This window comes from Engraulis encrasicolus, chromosome 15 (genome assembly GCF_034702125.1).
Source record: "Engraulis encrasicolus isolate BLACKSEA-1 chromosome 15, IST_EnEncr_1.0, whole genome shotgun sequence".
Lineage (NCBI taxonomy): Eukaryota > Metazoa > Chordata > Actinopteri > Clupeiformes > Engraulidae > Engraulis > Engraulis encrasicolus.
Window position 1 is genome coordinate 46,326,267 of NC_085871.1, and position 20,332 is coordinate 46,346,598.

The window sequence follows — 20,332 nt, forward strand, 5'->3', positions numbered from 1 at the left end:
AGATGACAAAAATACCCTGTACCGAAATTCTAAGCACCTGTCTCGCCATCAATTGTATCGAAACGACTGACCTCGTCATCTGCTCCACTCCCATGGTTTTTAAAATGTAGGCTATTTCCCGCTGCCTTCCCTTTGGTATTGATATGAAAACATCCTTTTTTAAAAATTAGGCTACTCTCCTCTTGTGGGGAAGGAACACGTGTGAAAGGGGAAGGGAGAGTTATCAAAAATGACCCTAGCGTGGGGAATCTCTCTCTCTCTCTCTCTCTCTCTCTCTCTCTCTCTCTCTCTCTCTCACGCACGAAGTTCACAGGTAGCCTGTGATGATCAGCAGGGGGAAATAGAGGCGTGATGCAACATGTGTCGATTCAGCAATCAGCATGTAGAAATGCTTCGCAAGTTTTTGTATATGGCCAAGGGAAAATTAAATAATCACAGCGTCGGCAGGCTACCAAACGAAGATTCTAGGCGCGTCAAGTTGGACGCCCGCACAGCAAAATTCTATCTTGATAGAACATGGTTCCTACAACTTTACAGACAATAATAGATTAGAAAGTACCCCACCATAACGGCAGATAAGCGGGATAACGGCCTTCGAGGTCGACCGGTTATAGAAATTAATGGCTTGGCGGAGGCAACTTTGTCTCCGCGCTGCGCGCGTCGCCAAACTTCGGAGCCGCCGCCTCGCCATTAATTTCGTATAACCTGTCACCTCGTCGGCCGTTATCCCTTACTTCTGCAAATCGTTTTTTATGACCAAAACTATCAAAATCTGCATAAATTCACTATTAATACCTCCCAAAGTGATACAATTAGTGATTATGTTGTCCATGTATTACAGCTGATATGAGAGTACAACAATCCCCAAATTTATTTAATTAGTTTTTCTCTAATATTAAAAAATATCATCAAGAGTGGCATTTGTGGTATTCGGGTCCAAACCAACCCAAAGAGATTTATATCAGGATAGAGACCAAATGTCAACTAAATTAGTTTTTCAGTGCATAAAATCAATGTTTAAATATGTTGACTTGGTGTTTTTCAATATTTATATGATTTTAGTGTGGTAAATATACAAAATAACAATTCTGTCAGAGTCACAGCTATTCCGCCAATCTAATGCAAAGGTATTGGAAATTAACATCTCAATGAACATGAAAAAAGTCACACTATTCATCTGAATCCCCTATGCCATGAACATGGACCATTATGTCATTGCCACATCAACTTTATGGAAAGTATAAGACCAGTTCTACAGGTTTGGGTGCCATTATGAATTTTTGATACGTTTTTTGGAAAAAATAATGTGCAAAAATGTATTTTGCAAACAAATGTGCAAATAATCTCATTATACAATGCAGAAATGGATTCCCTGACCATGAAAACATATGAGTAGACACCAGAAATACATCTCTACTCCTTTCACAACAGGAGATATGACATATTGTAGTGTATGGGACTGTCCGGCGGCCATATTGGATTTGTAATATCAAAAAGCTGGCAAAAAAAAAAGTTCAGGCAAGAAATATATTTTCCTCACCATAAATCACCAAACTGAAGACAAAGGGCAACCAACAGCTTTTCAGAAATGCATAAAACAACCAAAAATCTATACCGGGTCAATTTTGACCCCCGAACACCACAGATGTAACTTTTTTTTTTTTGGACCTTTAAAATTTACTAAAATGGTAAAACATAATTTTTTTGTGTTGAAATGATTGTGACTGAGGATTAGATGAAGCCTTATTCCAAGAAAATAAAGGAAAGTGTGTTTTTTTCACACTAAAACTTGAAAACGGGTCAAAAATGACCCGAACACAACATAAGGGTTAAGATATTTACATTTTAAGAGGTTGATGACCTTAGGTCACTCAGCACCCCATTAACCTCCAAATGACTCAAAAATGGTTGGAATCGTTTGTTCTTCGTTTGTGCACTAATGTTTCTGCACAAACCGTTTTTATGTTATTTAACTTTAATTTTTTTTAAAGTAGGTCACTCAGCACCCCATTAACATCCAAATGACTTCAAAATAGTTGGGTTCGTTTGTGCACGTTTGTGCAGGCAAAATTAACAGTTGTGCACAAATCGTTTTTATGCTATTTAACTTTTAATTTTTCGAAAGAAGGTCACTCAGCCCCCCGTCAACCTCCAGACTGATCCTCCATTGAGGCAGTCGCTTCATATGCAAAATAGGGCGGCGGAGCACTCGTATGGGCCACAGGCAGCCTTAAAATGAATGGCAGTGACCCTCTTCACACTTCACACTTCACACTTCAAAAAAGTGGGACAAACAGATGACCACAAGCACTTGTAGAATCCACAGTCCCCCCCCCCCCATTTTTTAGTTATTTAACTTTTAATTTTGTGAAAGTAGGTCACTCAGCACCCCGATTTTCTTGTGTACAATATGTCATGCTTAATGATTATATGGATTTTCTACTTTTTTTGTATTCTTGCCATGTTTCTTTATTGATGCTATACATAGAAATGATCTGAGCAGGACAACAAACAGCACTTTATCTGAAGAATATATAAGACAAAATATCTGGCAACTATGAAGTGTTGAATCATTTATTTGGACAAACGGCAGAACAACGTGTGAACATGTGGAACCAACAATAAAACTGGCAGAACTGATCAGACTGTAACGGGCCTGGTATAAACAAGGCATAAGTTACTAGAACATGAAACATTTTGTCTGGCAGTGCAAGATTCAAAACTGCAGGCTGTGGGTTGCTCCAAACCATTCAACCTGCCTCTGCATGTAGGCTACAGCTGTTTAGCATTAAACACCTAATTCATCCATCTACGGTACATGTCAAAACTGTCTCTTGACCAGGGTCTTGAAAAGGTTTTCACTAACTCAACCCTGAAATATCCATATTTTATCAACAGAAAAATTATTTTGAGTCTGGTTTTACCATGCAAAGCGGATTTCGTGTGTATGCAAATTAGTGCATAATTAATGATGCATGCCCTCATTTGCATATCTAAACATCAAAATACAAAAAACATCCAATACATTTTTTTCTTCTCTTATCGTCAGTAATCAACTGAGAAAGTTTCAATGTGATATCTACGATTTCATTTTTCAAGCCTATTCACCAGTAGTAGTCCTTACCATAACAATAAATTTATGCTAATTATGCAAATTGCCCAAAGTGCAACTTCGGGCAACCAAGCTAAATCCCCTTCATTTGACCTATAGATGTCATTTCTGCAATAAAACTTTAGGGTACTCAACATTTCTGGGTTCATGAAATCACGACTAGACTACTTGTCAGTACCTGGTGATGCCACATTTTTCGGCTCAGCCCTTTCCGAGATATGAGCAATTCTAATGTGGGCAGCGTTTGTTTACATTTTTAAAAAATGAAACATAGGCCAACTCCAAATATTTTCCCAAAAGGTACTGCTGTTTGCTAGTTGTCTGCTGATGTTTTATAACCTTTTGGATGTTTTTGGGAATAAATAAAAATGTTTTTTTGAAATGTAAACAAAGAGCTGCCCCCATTACAATGACGAGGATCTCGGAAACGGCTGAAGAAGAAGAAAAAAAAATCTCAGGCACTGACAAGTCCAGGGTAGTGTGAGCATTACAACTGCATGTTGAAATTGACCAAACTGTCCCTTTAATGGGGTGCTGAGTGACCTACTTTCAAAAAATTAAAAGGTAAATAACATAAAAACGGTTTATGCACAAACATTGGTTTTGCCTGCACAAATGATTCCAACCATTTTTGAGTCATTTGGAGGTTAATAGGGTGCTGAGTGACCTAAGGTCAACACCTCTTAAAATGTAAATATCTTAAAGAGGGTTTGTGCACAAACGCTCGTTTTGCCTGCACAATCGTGCACAAACGATGCACAATCGAACCAAAATGCTTTTAATCAGATTTTCAACATATGGGGTGCCAACTTCACACAGGTAAGATACTGCTATTAGCCCAACACTTCTGCGATACACATACTCATGTCGATACCATACGATACACTGATCCTATTTTCCCCTGTCTTCCATTAAAGAACAGGCATAGTGCAAATGAAATGACCTGAGATTACAAGGAGATTATTAAAGCATCAGTTACTGAAACTGTTTGAAAATGACCAGCTACTGTGTCCTGTCCTCCTGCGTCCATTGCCGGGCTTTAGGAAGAAGAGGAAAAATCAGTTTAGTTTAGTTTAGTTTATTTAGTTTAGTTCAACAGGGACCATGCACAATACACATTGATTACAGAAGTAAAAAGATGGCTTGTGCCAGATTATAGCTATATAGCTAATTTCCATCTGCAGTCCCTGGACAGGTAAAACAAATATTAAAATACAATAACATAGACAAGATATAAACAAGTAAGCACATCCATAGGCCATAGGTCAAACACACACACACACACACACACACACACACACACACACACACACACACACACACACACACACACACACACACACACACACACACACATACTAAAATGGCATACAGTGTGAGTCATATTTTAAAAACATATGATTAATGTTGACAAGACTGGTTGGTTAATATCCATTTTTTCACACCCCTTGAGAAGGCCTGATAATCAGTAATACTTTTTAGGTTACTGGGTAGACTATTCCATGTTTTGGTTGCCCTGAAGGAGAAGGCTGACTGAGCAAAAGCAGTTCGTCGGATTGGGAGACTACAATCACCCCTAATGGTGGATCTTGACGTTCTGCTCATCAATTCAGAGCAGGGTTGAACAAATGTTCTTAGGGGTGGGGGTGCTGCATTGTGAATAATTTTATGGATTAGCCGCAGATCAGAAAATTGTATGATGTTTTCAAGGCTGAGCATATTATACTTGCTCAGTATAGGACAATGGTGGTACTGAAAAGATCTTCTATCTAGGACCTTCAGGGCCTGCTTGTATAGTGAATCAATGGATTTTAAGACAGTCTTGTTGGCCTGGGACCAGCTTGATAAACAATAATGCAGGTGGGACATGATCATAGCATTGACATAAGTCACAGCAGCATCAATACTCAGAGAGTTACGGATATGTCTAAAATTTGATATGCTATACTTTACAGTATTACCCAGCTTTTTAATGTGTTTCTTAAAACTAAGAGTAGAATCTAAGGTCACACCTAAATATTTAAACTCATCAACATTATTTAGCTTTGTTCCATCAACATATATGTCTGGAACAACATTTAGTTTAAATCTATTGTGAAAATACATTGTGACAGTTTTGTTGGTATTTAGTGTGAGACAGGAGGTTTTCAACCACATTGAGACCTTAGTTAGTGTTTGAGTCAATTTGCTGGCCACCTGTACCGGATCTTTGCCGTGTGTAAATAATACAGTGTCGTCAGCATACATCAGTATCTCCACACCCTCACATACAGATGGAAGATCATTTATGTAAGTGCTGAACAACAAAGGTCCCAATATGGAACCTTGTGGCACCCCCATAGAGCATGCTTTTAAGGAAGATATTTTATCATTTATCTTAACACATTGGGCCCTATTTAATAGATAGGACTCTATCCAGTTTAGTACACCTGGAGCCAGCTGAAAGCACGCCAACTTTGAGAGGAGTACTGGATGATTGACTGTGTCAAAAGCCTTGCGAAGGTCTAAGAACACAGCACCCACCACACCTCCATTATCAAGATTTGCCTTGATGTGTTCTATAAAATAGCAGCATGCAGTGTCGGTTGAGTGGTTGGCTCTAAAACCAAACTGCATGGGGTGCATGAGTTTTTTTGTGTTTAAATGCTCCACAAGCTGTTCAGCAACTGTTTTTTCTATTATTTTCGAAATGGCTGGCAATATACTAATGGGTCTATAATTAGTGACATCCTGTTTGTCCCCAGCTTTAAAGATAGGAGTCACTATAGCTGTTTTTAGTACATTAGGAAAATAATTTTCCTCCAAGGACTTGTTTACTATATGAGCTATGGGAGTAGTTAAGACATCTTTAAATTTCTTTAGGAGAAAGGTGTCCATGCCCCAGATGTCTTTAGCTTTGGAGGTGGATATAGTTGATAAAATTTTATTTATTTTTACTTCATCTATAATATTAAAATCCAAGACAGAGATTGCACAATTTTGAACACAGAATTGAGATCTGTCTAGATTGGTTGACGGACAAGGAGCTGATGTGCTGCCACCCAATTCTAAAACAGAGTTAATAAAATAATCATTAAAACTATTTGCAATTATTAGACTATCATTTTGCAATGTGTCATTTATTTTAAGATTAAGGGGTACAGTCTCTTTGCGTTCTTTTCCTGAGAGTTGATCAATAGTTCTCCATAATAACTTTGAGTTACCTTTTGCTTGTTTTATAATATCAAGAAAGTAGTTTGCTCTGGCCTTCCTAAATTCTGATGTGGCCTTGTTCCTAAGGCCTGTGTATAACAGGCGGTCCGTAACTAGACCAGACTTAAGTGATTTTTTCAGGGCTGCATCCCTTTGCTTAATAAGTTTTAATAATAAGGTGTTAAACCAGGGCAATGTTCGCTTTCTCTGTCTGCGAGGAAAGTTTTTGGTGTATTTGGATAATAGACCTTTGATGGTATCCAGTAGGTCATTGCATGCTTGTTCGCAATTTTTATCCTTTACAACATTACCCCAATGTGTTTCCTTAAAGTCTGTTTCTAGGTGCTGCATTTGTGACTTGGGAATGAGTGAGATATATTGTTTTCCTTCTGGTGTGTTGTTCCTGAATCTTTTTTTGGAGAGCTGCCTTGCTACTAGAGTAAGATTATGGTCTGATAGCCCAGTGACTAGGTTATATGTTTTAGATATGCGTTCCCTTTTATTTGAAAATATCAAATCCAGTAGTGTCTTTGAAGACTGTGTGATCCTCGTTGGATTTTCTATCAACTGGGTTAAGTGAAATTTACATGCAATATTTTTTAGTTTTTTCCTTCTTGTTTTGTCTAGCCAGTTTAAATTCAGATCACCCATTAGTAACACTTCTTTACCACAACATGCTTTGAGAACATCAGACAGTTTCTCAAAAAACGTGTCATTATCAGACGGTGGTCTATAGAGAACAATAACATTAAAAGACATCTCGGGAGAAATACTAATTGTGATACCAACACATTCAAGATCATTTGGCAAATCAATCTGTTGACACTGCAAGTGTTCCTTTACGTAAATCATGACCCCGCCCCCTTTGCCATGTCCACGGTCGCGTCTGAAAACTTTGTAACCAGGGATACTGTACACACCCGATCAGACGTGGCTCCAGTCGTCAACTCAGACCTGGCTCCAGTCGTCAGTTCAGACCTGGCTCCAGTCGTCAGTTCAGATCTGGCTCAAGTCGTCAGCACAGATGTGGCTCCAGTCGTCAGCACAGATGTGGCTCCAGTCGTCAGCTCAGAAGTGCCTTCAGTCGTCAGCACAGACCTGGCTCCAGTCGTCAGCACAGACGTGGCTCCAGTCGTCAGCTCAGACCTGGCTCCAGTCGTCAGCTCAGAAGTGCCTTCAGTCGTCAGCTCAGACCTGGCTCCAGTCGTCAGTTCTGCTATGAGCCAGTTCCCTCCAGATCCACTGTCCTTGGTCAAGTGCAGGAGGTTATCAGTGCAAGTGGTCGATTGCTGTGCAACACAAGGTCTCCAAACAAATAAAGACCACAAGAATAACACAGATGGAGAAAACCCCAAAACTGGTAAGAACTCACTCACTCACTCACTCACTCACTCACAGAAACATCCTGGAAGGTGTCTTGTGTCTTGTTTCTTATTTGGTGGCAATGACCACATCGATACAGCCATGATTACCTTTTATTTAAGCATCTGTAGATTGAATCTTGAGTAAAATCTTAATATCATTTATGTACAGTTTTTAATCAGGGGATGTATGTATATATCTGTGCAGGGATACATAATATGAAGATTTCCAATAGTGTTGTGTTTTTGGTGCAGGAACAGGAGGAGAATCCCAACCTGCTTTGTCAGCTGCCCTCCCAGAGACCACATTGAAGAAGCATCTCTGTTCTGGTGTTGACAAGAGCTTCAGTAACCTGAAAACTCTAAAATCACACCAGCAATCCAATCAAGGGAAACCACCTCATTGTTCTGTCATCGCAAAACCTTCTGCTACAAAGAGGAGTTTGAAGAAGCGCCAGCGCATTGAAGATGGAGACGACCCCAATCAGTGCAGACAGTGTGGGAAACGTTTTAGTGCACCATCACAACTTAAACAACATCAGCTTACACATACAAAAGAGAAACCCCATCAATGCGAACAGTGTAAGAGGCATTTTCGGGACCCAAAATCATTGAAACGACACCAACTCACTCACACCGGACAGAAACCCCATCAATGTGGACAGTGCGGGAAAAGGTTTACACACGCGGGGCACCTCAAAGCACACCAGCTCACTCACACAGGAGAGAGACCATACAGCTGTGGACAGTGTGGTAAATGTTTTACACAGGCGGGTAATCTCAAAGCACACCAGCTCACTCACACAGGAGAGAGGCCATACAGCTGTAAACAGTGTGGTAAATGTTTTACACAGGCGCGGCACCTCAAAGTACACCAGCTCATACACTCTGGAGAGAGGCCATACAGCTGTGGACAGTGTGGTAAATGTTTTACAGAATCAGGGAGTCTCAAACGACACCAGCTCATTCACACCGGACAGAAAGCCCATCAATGTGGACAGTGCGGGAAAAGGTTTACACACGCGGGGCACCTCAAAGCACACCAGCTCACTCACACAGGAGAGAGACCATACAGCTGTGGACAGTGTGGTAAATGTTTCACCCGGGCAGGGAGTCTCAAAGCACACCATCGTATTCACTCTGGAGAGAAGCCATACAGCTGTGGTCAGTGTGGTAAATATTTTACAGAATCAGGGAGTCTCAAAAAACACCAGCTCATTCACACCGGACAGAAAGCCTATCCATGTGGACAGTGTGGGAAATGTTTTTCACGGGCAGATGCTCTCAAAGTACACCAGCTCATTCACACCGGACAGAAAGCCCATCCATGTGGACAGTGTGGTAAATGTTTTACACAGGCGGGGCACCTCAAAGTACACCAGCTCACTCACACTGGAGAGAGGCCATACAGCTGTGGCCAGTGTGGTAAATGTTTTACAGAATCAGGGACTCTCAAAAAACACCAGCTCATTCACACTGGACAGAAAGCCCATCAGTGCAAACACTGTGAGAGGAGTTTTCGGTGCCAAGAAGCACTTAGACGACACCAGCTTACACACACATGAGAGAAACCCTACCACTACACACAGTACACGAGAGATAGTACAGTACATTTTGTTTTTATTCTGGTTCTTGCATTGTTTTTCTTTCATCTATAGATGGGTTTCATATTCACAGTCCGCCTGCACACACCAACACGGGGCAGAAAGTTATCAATGACAATAGCAAACATTACGAGGTCCTGTTTCAATCTATTGTGTATTACTTGTAGTCTACTAATCGCTCTTTTGTGAACAAAAACAGCTGGTAGACACGGCACATTCCCAATCGTAATATTACGCGTTGAACATGGAATCTTGACCTAGAAGAAGGCAACAACAAAAAAAAGTCCAAGAAAGCTCTTATTTTTCACCCTGGATAAACCATTTACAACCGTGACAATCAGGGAGCAATGGGGCAGGTGACAACCCTACTGTGTATGGGACTGATATGGACTACACAACACCCACACATGCAAACAGATGCATACCGTACATGTACAGTACACAGACACAGACATGCAAATAGACATACTGTACACGCAGACACACACATGCAGATAGAATACACAGACACACTTTACACACACACACACACACACACAGTACACACATGCAAACAGATGCATACCATACATGTACAGTACACATAGACGCAGACATGCAAATAGACATACTGTACACGCAGACATACACATGCAGATAGAATACAAAGACACACTTTACACACACACACACACAGATACAGTACACACACACACACAGTACACACATGCAAACAGATGCATACCGTACATGTACAGTACACAGTATAGACGCAGACATGCAAATAGACATACTGTACACGCAGACATACACATGCAGATAGAATACACACTTTACACACACACACACACACACACACACAGAGATACAGTACACACACACACACATGCAAACAGATGCATACCATACATGTACAGTACACATAGATGACGTGTACATGGCACTGATCTGGCCTATAGTACACACACACTAAACATAGAGTAGACGTGCACTTGCATTCTGCCCTGTCTAAGGACTCCCTCTGGTGGAGAGTATTGGGTGTTTCTAAGATGCTCCAGGTCTAGAACCTTCTCATAGCGTTAACACACACACACACACACACACACACGGCTGACAAGGGAAGCCAGAGCAAGAGGTGGTGGGTGGGTGATAAACGTGGCTAAACATAGACTAGACTCCTCCAATGTCTTTGTCTGTCCTCCAACAAGTATTGAATTGAACAGCACATCCCCCTTGTACCTACAGTGCAATGTATATGTGCTTGTCTCTGAGCACAACAATACAGGCGGTTTATTTTCCTTTGTTTCAAAGTTGATCATGTTACTCAGTGTTGATAATGTTGTTCCCTGTTGTTATTGACCACCTCCAGCGTGTACTGTACTGTACCCCGTACCTGGTGAATGTTCAGGGGACACATGCTGCTGTCCGTGGTACTGAAACCCTTCATTTTCAAATCTACTATTGGAATTATGCTAAAAAGTATATTTTCACGTTTTTTTTTTTTAAATACATTTTTCCATGTGTAGATTCTCTCTTACAGGTAAATTGTTCCTAAAGAGTAAAGATATAAGCAGGCAATCTGTGTTTATATTCAGAGCCATTTATTTAGGCAAAAACTTATTGTCAACACTCTTTTTCAGGTTGACACCCATGGTATGAAAAACATTGGGAAGGAATGAGAAATATTGCTGACTAAAACTCCCAACTTCAACAGTAGAGAAACGCAGTAAATTAGAAATAAAATAGGACATGACATGCAAAGGACAGAGAACACAGTATCATGAGTCGAGACACAAACGCCCCTTTCAGAAACATTGTTTTCCAGTTACCTCGCGTACCAGGGCACATACCAGTTGAGGTACTATACTCCTCATACTAGTTCACTTAGGCCACATACCAGTTGAAGTACTATACTCCTCATACTAGTTCACTTAGGGCACATACCAGTTGAAGTACTATACTCCTCATAGTAGTTCACTTAGGGCACATACCAGTTGAAGTCCTATACTCCTCATAGTAGTTCACTTAGGGCACATACCAGTTGAAGTACTCCTCATACTAGTTCACTTAGGGCACATACCAGTTGAAGTACTATACTCCTCATAGTAGTTCACTTAGGGCACATACCAGTTGAAGTACTATACTCCTCATACTAGTTCACTTAGGGCACATACCAGTTGAAGTACTATACTCCTCATAGTAGTTCACTTAGGGCACATACCAGTTGAAGTACTATACTCCTCATACTAGTTCACTTAGGCCACATACCAGTTGAAGTACTCCTTATAGTAGTTCACCCAGGGGGTCCAACGGCAGCTGTGGTGGTAATGGCCAGGGGCTCTGCAACACCTCCTGACACAAAACAAAATGGAGGACAGGTGATTACATCAGAAGATGTGGCGTATGTATACAGTTTAGTTGGAGCCATACACTTCTGCACAGACATTTTTCAGTTTCAGGTTCTAACTGATCATATACCCCCTTTAGTAATTTGTGTCCTTATTACAGAGCTAGAATATGCTGAAATGTAATTTTGAGAGAGTAAATAAATACAGATGACATTCTGGCAAAGTGGATTCACTAACTGTGTGTGAGGTTTGAGGCAGGGCTGTAGTCAAGACCACCTTTGTAGAGTCCAAGACCAGAATAGTCAAGTCCAAGACGAGTCCGAGTCAAAAGAGTTTCTAGTCCGAGACAAGTCCGAGTCCAACAACATTCGAGTCCAAGTCAAGTCCGAGTCTCATGTCGGTCAGTGTTAAACGATGAAAAGGATGACTGTCAATTATGAGAATGTTTGAAGGTAACCTATATGCCATGGATTTGTAGACAAACTTTTATGTTGTTGAATTTCAAGCTCCACTCTATTTTGCTTAGAGCATTGGCTATCATAACTTCTAAAGACAGACCCGGTCGAGTCCAAAAGCTTAATTTGGCAAGACCAGTGGCCGAGTCCAAGACAAGTCCGAGTCCAATTGATAGCGAGTCCAAGACAAGTCCAAGTCCTTAAAAAAACGGACTTGAGTCCGGACTCGGACCGAGTCCGGCCTCGAGTACTACAGCCCTGGTTTGAGGTCTGATGGTTGATATTATTAAAAGTGTTTCAGGTCAATGTCTGGACTGAAAAGGACTGGGAGAAAAACGGTTTTCTTCTGCGGCCCTGGTAGGATTGCTATGGTAACAAAGGTTATGGTTGTCTTTTTGTGTTGCAGAGACTATACTAATTAATTTCACTTCACCTCTAATAATTCTATTGTATGTTTTCATAATGATGTAGGCCTACAGTATTTTTGTGTTTTTTTTCCAATACTTTTTTCCAGTACTTAGTGTTATTAGTATGCTTGCCATACTATTGTTATTCCCCCGTTTCCGGCTTATTAGTATGCTATTGTTATTGTACCCGTTTCCGACTTATTAGTATGCTTGTGTAGTGGAGCGCTGCTCCTTTAAGGGAAAGTCTGACGCTGCGGCACACGTCACCACGCTGCTCGTAGAGGCTTATGAAGAGACTTCCCATAAGCCTCTACGAGCGGCGTGGTGACATGTGCCGCAGCGTCAGACTTTCCCTTAAAGGAGCAGCGCTCCACTACAATCGCCATGCGGCAAGCAAACTATTGTTATTCCCCCGTTTCCGGTTTATTATTAATTTTCATCTATTTCTACGATCCATTCGTTTTGAAGAACCACTCAAGATAGAAAATCCGTTCAAAGACCGAAACGTGCGCCTCGGTGATCCGCTTTGGATTTGTATTTTTCACAGGGCTACCTCAAACTCTGTAGCGCCACCACCAGGTCAAAGTTACAAATATTAACATGCTTTAACTATTGAACCGTTGGTTGGAATTTCAAAAACTTGGTATCCCTGGAATCCTTGGGCCAAGCCGAATCCATTGCACCCTATGACGTCATTTTCCGCCTGGAAAGTTGTTCTACCATTTTGAATTTTGTGAAAATCAATAAAAATGACGCCCCACCCACAAATTTTGACCGATCGTCACGGAAATTCTAGGAGGGCATCTTCGGACTGAGATACATCTACCCAAAAAAGTCCTGGAACGATTGATTAAACCGTCTTCAAACAGAAGCCAATCAAATTTGGCGGCGAAGACGCCAAACAGGAAGTGAGCTCATATCTCGGCAACGGCTACTTGTATCAGAACCCAACTTTATATACATCATAAAGACTATCCCCAGAGGGAACGTAAGAATTTTCGTGTCATTGCGCCACTAGGGGGCGCTACAATAAGCAAAAAAGTGACATTTTGACATATTCAAAAATCAATAAAAATGATGCTCCGCCCACAATTTTTGTCTGCTTGTCCTACAATTGTCATCAGACCACCATTGGACTATTCTGCATCTATGTTGAAAATTCCAGAGCAATAGCTGAAAGCATCGGTGCACAGCAGCCAATCAAATTTGACAACAAAGACGAGCACACCGTCCAAACAGGAAGTTAGCTCATATGTCAGCAACGCCTTGAGAGATCTTAACGAAATTTCTCATACATGATCTCCAGGACACCCAGAGGGCACATATCGAATTTGGTGCAATACGGCCTCTGGGGGTCGCTACAGTTAGTGAAAATGTGTTTTTGCTAATATGATACATACTAAACAGGAAGTTCATGTCTAGATGGTTAACTGTATGTTTTGTATGCATGAAGGGCAGCATATGCATGAAGGACAATTCATGCATGAAAGGCAAGGCATGCATGAAGGGCTGCGAATGCAAGACGGGCAAGCATACTCCAGCATTTTGTGTGAGGAAATGCAATCTAGTTATTATTATTATTATTATTATTATTATTATTATTATTATTATTAATATTATTATTATTATCATCATCAGTGAAATCAACTTTCTTCATCACCAGCCAATGGTGGATGTTAGTATTACATTATTACATTACACTATTGATAGCTTTAAATCTAGACTCAAGACAAAGCTGTTCTCAGATGCTTTCCCCTAGCTCAAATTCGTATTTTTTTTTATTTTTTTGTATGTTTATTTAATTGTTTTTATTTTATTATTTTTACCGTATGTTTTATCTTAAAGGGACACTGTGTGAGATGTTTTGTTGTTTATTTCCAGAATTCATGCTGCCCATTCACTAATGTTACCTTTTTCATGAATACTTACCACAACCATCAAATTCTAAATATTCACTATGACTGGAAAAATTGCGCTTTCCATACATGAAAAGGGGGATCTTCTCCATGGTCTGCCATTTTGAATATCCAAAAATAGCCATTTTTAGCTGCAAAAATGACTGTACTTGGACCACACTAAAATATATTTGTTTATTACTTAATAAACTTCCATGTAAAGGTCAAATTTGGCAATAGGCAGCCCATTTTCAATGAGCAGCATAGTTGCAGTACCTTTTTTGACCATTTCCTGCACAGTGTCCCTTTAATGTTTAAAATGTTCTTTGCCTCTAATATAATTCCTTCTTTCTTCCATGTTTCCTTTCCTTTTTTGCATTTGTAAATCTTGTGAAGCACATTGAGTTGCACCTGTGTATGAAATGCACTATACAAATAAACTTGCCTTGCCTATTAAGTCAGCCTGCCATCAGCAGCTAAGGTGCTTAAATAAACTTTTGATGGCATTTTTTGTTAAAAGTTGGCAACCATGCCAGAAGTTATCAGCATGGGCTAAGGTTTCAGAATCACCTGGTTGCCAACATGGAACTTGACTTTTAAGGTCAAATCTGAAGGTCAAAAGGTCAAACACGGTGAAATGACAGTGTTATTTAGTTGAAATTTGTTACAAAGTTGTGAAAAGTGGGAAACCATGCCAGAAGTCATCAGCATGGATTAGGGTCACCTTTAGGGTCAAATTTGAAGGCCAAAAGGTCAAAAACAGATATTTTCTTGCTAGACTTTTTTGGGAACTGTATATTCATGGAATTCTTTTTCAAAAGTTGGCAACCATGCCAGAAGTTATCAGCATGGGCTAAGGTTTCAGAATCACCTGGTTGCCAACTTGGAACTTGACCTTTAGGGTCAAATATGAAGGTCAAAAGGTCAACCACAGTCAAATAAGAGTGTTATTTAGTTAAAAATAGTTTAAAAAAAAAGATGTTGAAAGTGGGCAACCATGCCAGAAGTCATCAGCATGGACTACGGATTCAGAATCAACTTGTTGCCAACACGGAACTTGACCTTTAGGGTCAAATTTGAAGGTCAAAAGGTCAAAACCTATGTATTTTAAGGTTAGACTTTTTGGAGGACTGTGTTCATGGAAAAGTTGGTAACTATGCTAGAAGTTATCAGCAGGACTAAGGTTTCAGAATCACCTGGTTGCCAACATGGAACTTGACCTTTAAGGTCAAATCTGAAGGTCAAAAACAATGTATTTTCTGGTTTGCCTTTTTTGGTGATCTTTATATTCATGGAATTCTTGTTTTCAAAAGTTGGCAACCATGCTAGAAGTTATCAGCATGGACTCAAGTTTCAGAATCACCTAGTTACCATATAGAACTTGACCTCTAAGGTCAAATTTGAAGGTCAAAAGGTCAACCGAGGTCAATAAAAAAATCAGTTTTTTGGTGATGTACTTTCATAAAATACAAGGTTTTTGCATGGTACTGTATATTGAATAATTAGTTGGCCTATAATTTGATATGATATATTTGATTTGGCTTATCATGGTGGGGCTCTGGCCTGTCATCCTTAGACATTCATCATAGCTCATTAGCATAAAATGAACTTAAACTTGTATTTTCACTCTGGTCATCTAAATTACTTTATTCTTCTTTGTGAAGCACATTAAGCTGCTGGTATGAAATGGGATATGCCTTGGCACACCAGTGAATTTGCTTTGCCCCATCAATTCACAGGCTTTCCATAGAAAAAATAATGACTTCTGTTATTTCTAATGTGTTTCAAATGGTTATAGCAATGAAGGATACTTGCTGATTTGCTATGTCATATCATGGTTAGGAAATTAAACCTAAAGTAAGAGTAGATCAAGTATTGCACACTTTTCTTGATGTTCTCATAACTACTGCAGAATGTTCTGTTGCAATTTCCCAGGCTTGAGTTTTTGTGTCACCTGTCCAAAGCAACATGCTTATCTTTGGGTATTGATCGGACTAGACATGACTTTTTTCCAGAAAGACAAAAAGGCAATTGATATGTTACCACCAAGTAATGCATATGGATTGCATCTTGCATAAGCAAATCAGCAGGCAAATGTATGGCTGCAGTCTGACAAAGTACATATTAACAAAGACACTGAGGAGGCAGGTGGTTGGACAGTTGTAGACCAACACTTGATGGCTGTGTGGCAAAGGAAACCTCCAGTTCCACATAGTAGCTTAGGACTGATAAATTGTGGTTGTAGAACCAAGTGGCCAATACATGCCTGCAACTGCCTGAGGAAGGGACAGCCCTGTATACCTGCATATGATTAAAATGTAGAATGTTTAAACGCCGTAGGGATAGAACATGATCTGGATGACACAACCTTTTTGTAATAACAGCAACAATAGCTCCTTCAAATACATAAATATTCAGTATGTACTGACATCACATTTACATTTTAATTATCGTTTTAATTATTATTGAAGTAAAGAAACAATATGATGAATTACATTCTTGTTATTGACCATTTGCAATAATCACTTTCATTCATACCCTAATAATAAAGACTTATATAACTTCTAAATATACAGTCCCATAAAGTATTGGAACAGAAAGGCAAATTGCCTTGTTTTTGTTGTTCACTGAAGACTTGGGTTTAAAGGGGTTTTAAGTAGGATTAAAAGGTTCATTAGTCACTGTTCAGAGTCATCTGATACTTATTTGAGTCATTAGTAGGTGAAGGGTGACTCTCGCGACCACTTCCACAGTCCACTGTCAGAAAACCCCAAATGCAGCTTTTGATATCGCTGTTCGTTTCGGGAGAAACCTCATCAAAACAGTGTTTTATTTTCTTTAATATTATTTGTTCCAATACTTTCACTCACCTAAAATGATTTAAATAATAAGAATTATCTCCTCCAGGTACTAATTATTTAATACATCATGCAAACAACATGTATTTTATGAAAGCACTTCACAAAAACCGAAAACATTTTTTTTTTTTTTTTACCTCGGTTGACCTTTTGACCTTCAAATTTGACCTTAAAGGGGTATGCCACTATTTTGGGGCTTAATACAGTTAAAATCGTTGGCTGGGGTTTATAAAGGTGGTAAAGTGTCTTATTTTTCATGTAAGCCGTTGTCTTGCTTTAAGACAAGTTAAAAGAGGGAATATGTCGCTAAGCTAGTGAAAGTCAATGTATCCGTGTAGCAGCATGCTACACGGATACATTGACTTTCACTAGCTTAGCGACAAGTTCTGGCTCAGCTCTCGCTTGTGGATGTAGGCTTACCAACCATTTTGGTTGTTGTAGAGAGGCTGGGAAAAGTGGACAGTTAGGCCTATATTGTATTTGGGCTATTGAAAATGGTCTATTACTGCGTTTGTGCATTGTATATTAAAAAAGACGGATCAGCGGGTCTATCGGTTTATCTAGAATATGAATTTGTTCTGGGTCTCCGCGCTGTCTGTGGCCATTTGCGATTATAAACAGGGGGGCGATATCTAGGCCTATCTCTCCTTTGCTTTCACATGAGAGATGCATTTCATAGGTAAATCTAAAACAGTCTCAAAGTAAACCATAACATAGGCTACTTAGAAATATATTTTTCCCAAAAACGGCATTTTGTGGAGTAACAACATGCCTGCCGCCTACATGGACTTGCGCCCTCTGTCCATGGTGCTGAAACCGCGGCACTACTCTTAGTATGTGAAGCACGTTACAGTTTCACGAAGGGATTGGCTTACAGGCTACAAAAAGACCAAACTATACAATAGGCTATGGTTGAAGGCCATACCCTTTGCCGACATGATGAGAAATAATATGGTCACTGTGAGTGGCATGGCGTCAAACGTTTCCTAGGCCTACTCGGTGCAAAACAATAACTCATAGCACCCGAGAAAAATGGATGGTTGTAAAAATGACATATAGCATATTTTCAATTTCAGTTCACTGCCCAGTGGGCATATTACATGAAACTTCAATAAAGCTCATCCACATGCACGTCACAAAACAATAAACCAGGCGGCGGGACTTTCGATTATATTCCCTCCAAACATGTCCGAATGTCACAAAAAACAGTTATTTGCATTGTCCGTAATTATACCAAACTAAAAAAGTATTCCTGTAGCCTAGAAGAAATTAAGTCTTCACCTGCTATAATCCTCGTTACAAAACTGAAGCAAAAATGCCAGCACAAATATTAGGCTACCTATATAGGCCTACCTATTATTGCATTGCGAGCTGTCCACGTGTGTGGTGCTAGGGGCGAAATGTGCACTGGCAGCACTCGTCGTTGAGTTTGGGAAATGTCTTTAGTGGGAGTAGACCTATTTGAATGTGTAAAACACCTTGGACATGATGGACATTTTCAGTAGGCTATGCTTGGGGAAGTAGATCGATTATTATTTGTATGTGTCTTCACCGTCGAGCTGGCATCAGCATGCCAACGTTGCTACCTTTGCCAAACGTTGACGTGGTCCTGACATTTTACTGAATAGCACAATATATCTACAAAATCGGGAGTAAATTGAATTGAAGTCTCCCAACATGTCTTGCCAATCCATGAGGATACGGAAAATCTAGCACATCACAAGCGGAGAAAGCGTTCATTTGATAGAGAGGACCTGCGTAAAGTGTAAAGTGCTGTAAAGTGCTGTGCGCACGTTTGGTTGCAGTTTTACACATTACGGGGATAAACATGCCAGGTCCAAATTACTAACTGGAAAAGAGGGACGATGACGAAGGGGATGAATCGCCAGGAAGACAGGGATGATCTTTCTCGCAGAGCAATGTTGTCTGCAAGAGCGAGTCTCGCCTGGTTTTGTGTAGGCTAGGGTTACGACACGCAATCCACCGCTGGACCAGCTGGCTATCAGCAATCGCCGCAAGAATCAAACCTGTTTCAAATCCTGGTCATCCCTCGTGAGTGTAGGCTACTGCATATAGGTTAGTTAAGACATTCCTATACGACGCACTTTGGCACACTGTCCACTCCATGCGCAAAAGACACAAGGTCGGAAGGGATTCGGTTACTGACAGACACGAGGCACGAAGCGGAAAAAAAGATGGAAAAGTGGATATGCTACGTAGGCCTGGAGAAAGAGGTTCACTCTCTCCAGCAGTTCAAAACCAGCGTGTCACGGTTATGCTTCGGAAGCATATCGTTTTTTCCGACAAAAGCGAAGCGCCATAAAGTCGCAGTCAAGTTTCTAGGCTATAGGCCAGCACAGCAGCGTTAATAAACTCCAAATAAGTCATTTGACATAGGCCTGACAATATTACTGTGCAAACGAAGTGTGGGGGATTGGGGCAATAAAAACAGTCGGTGGTGGTAGTGCGCGATAGCTCTGTGATGGGGAGGGGGATTCTTTTGGCTACACCTAGCCTACCCAACTCACGACTCTGGATGCAACCGAGAATCTCCACAATGAGGGAAACACATCGAAAATATAAAATTAAATATGCTATATGCACAAATAGAGTTTATATCAATCAGACATTATATTAGGTTAGCAATGTTATTTTGAAACCTAATGAAGTGCCACATAATAACGGTCTGGCACACCCTCATGGCGCTGCTGCAGCGCATTGACATAGAGGAAATGTTTACAAGTCAAGCACCTACAAAAAATATGAATATTTTAAATAATAAAACGGTTCGGACAGTATCTGGTGGGTACTGCCACTGTTTAAGGCCATTTAACTTGTTGAAATGTATCCTATAGGTCTGGAAATGTGTTACAATATTAGAATCTGGCCTATTCTCTGCAGTGCTTAGTATGTCTTTAGAACGCCGCGACTCCCTCTATCTACGTCGGATTCTAAATGTTTGTTTAAAAGAAGCCGCCGTTATTTTTGACAAAGTTTTCTGAAAATGTTGTTTAAGCAATAATTCGGTATTTTGACATATATCACATCTAAATTGATGTATTGAGGTTCTTAAAATGAGATTTAGTGGTGTTTAACCTGCAAGATACACTTTAAACAGAGA

General features: G+C 40.1%; 1 protein-coding gene across 1 annotated transcript; it reads left to right on the forward strand.

Annotated features, from left to right (window-relative positions):
* Positions 1-7,174: 7,174 nt before the first annotated feature.
* Positions 7,175-10,775, forward strand: LOC134464298 (zinc finger protein ZFP2-like). Its single transcript, XM_063217767.1, has 2 exons — positions 7,175-7,664; positions 7,921-10,775. The coding sequence occupies exons 1-2, from the start codon at positions 7,175-7,177 to the stop codon at positions 9,228-9,230; spliced, it is 1,800 nt and encodes a 599-aa protein (XP_063073837.1). The 3' UTR covers positions 9,231-10,775.
* The last annotated feature ends 9,557 nt before the right edge of the window (positions 10,776-20,332 follow it).

Bases quoted from the DNA above. Each gene is read 5' to 3' on its own strand.
- LOC134464298 (XM_063217767.1), top strand. From the start codon at position 7,175: ATGTCCACGGTCGCGTCTGAAAACTTTGTAACCAGGGATACTGTACAC. The intron at 7,665-7,920 runs GTAAGAACTCAC...TTTTTGGTGCAG, and splicing joins TGGAGAAAACCCCAAAACTG to GAACAGGAGGAGAATCCCAA.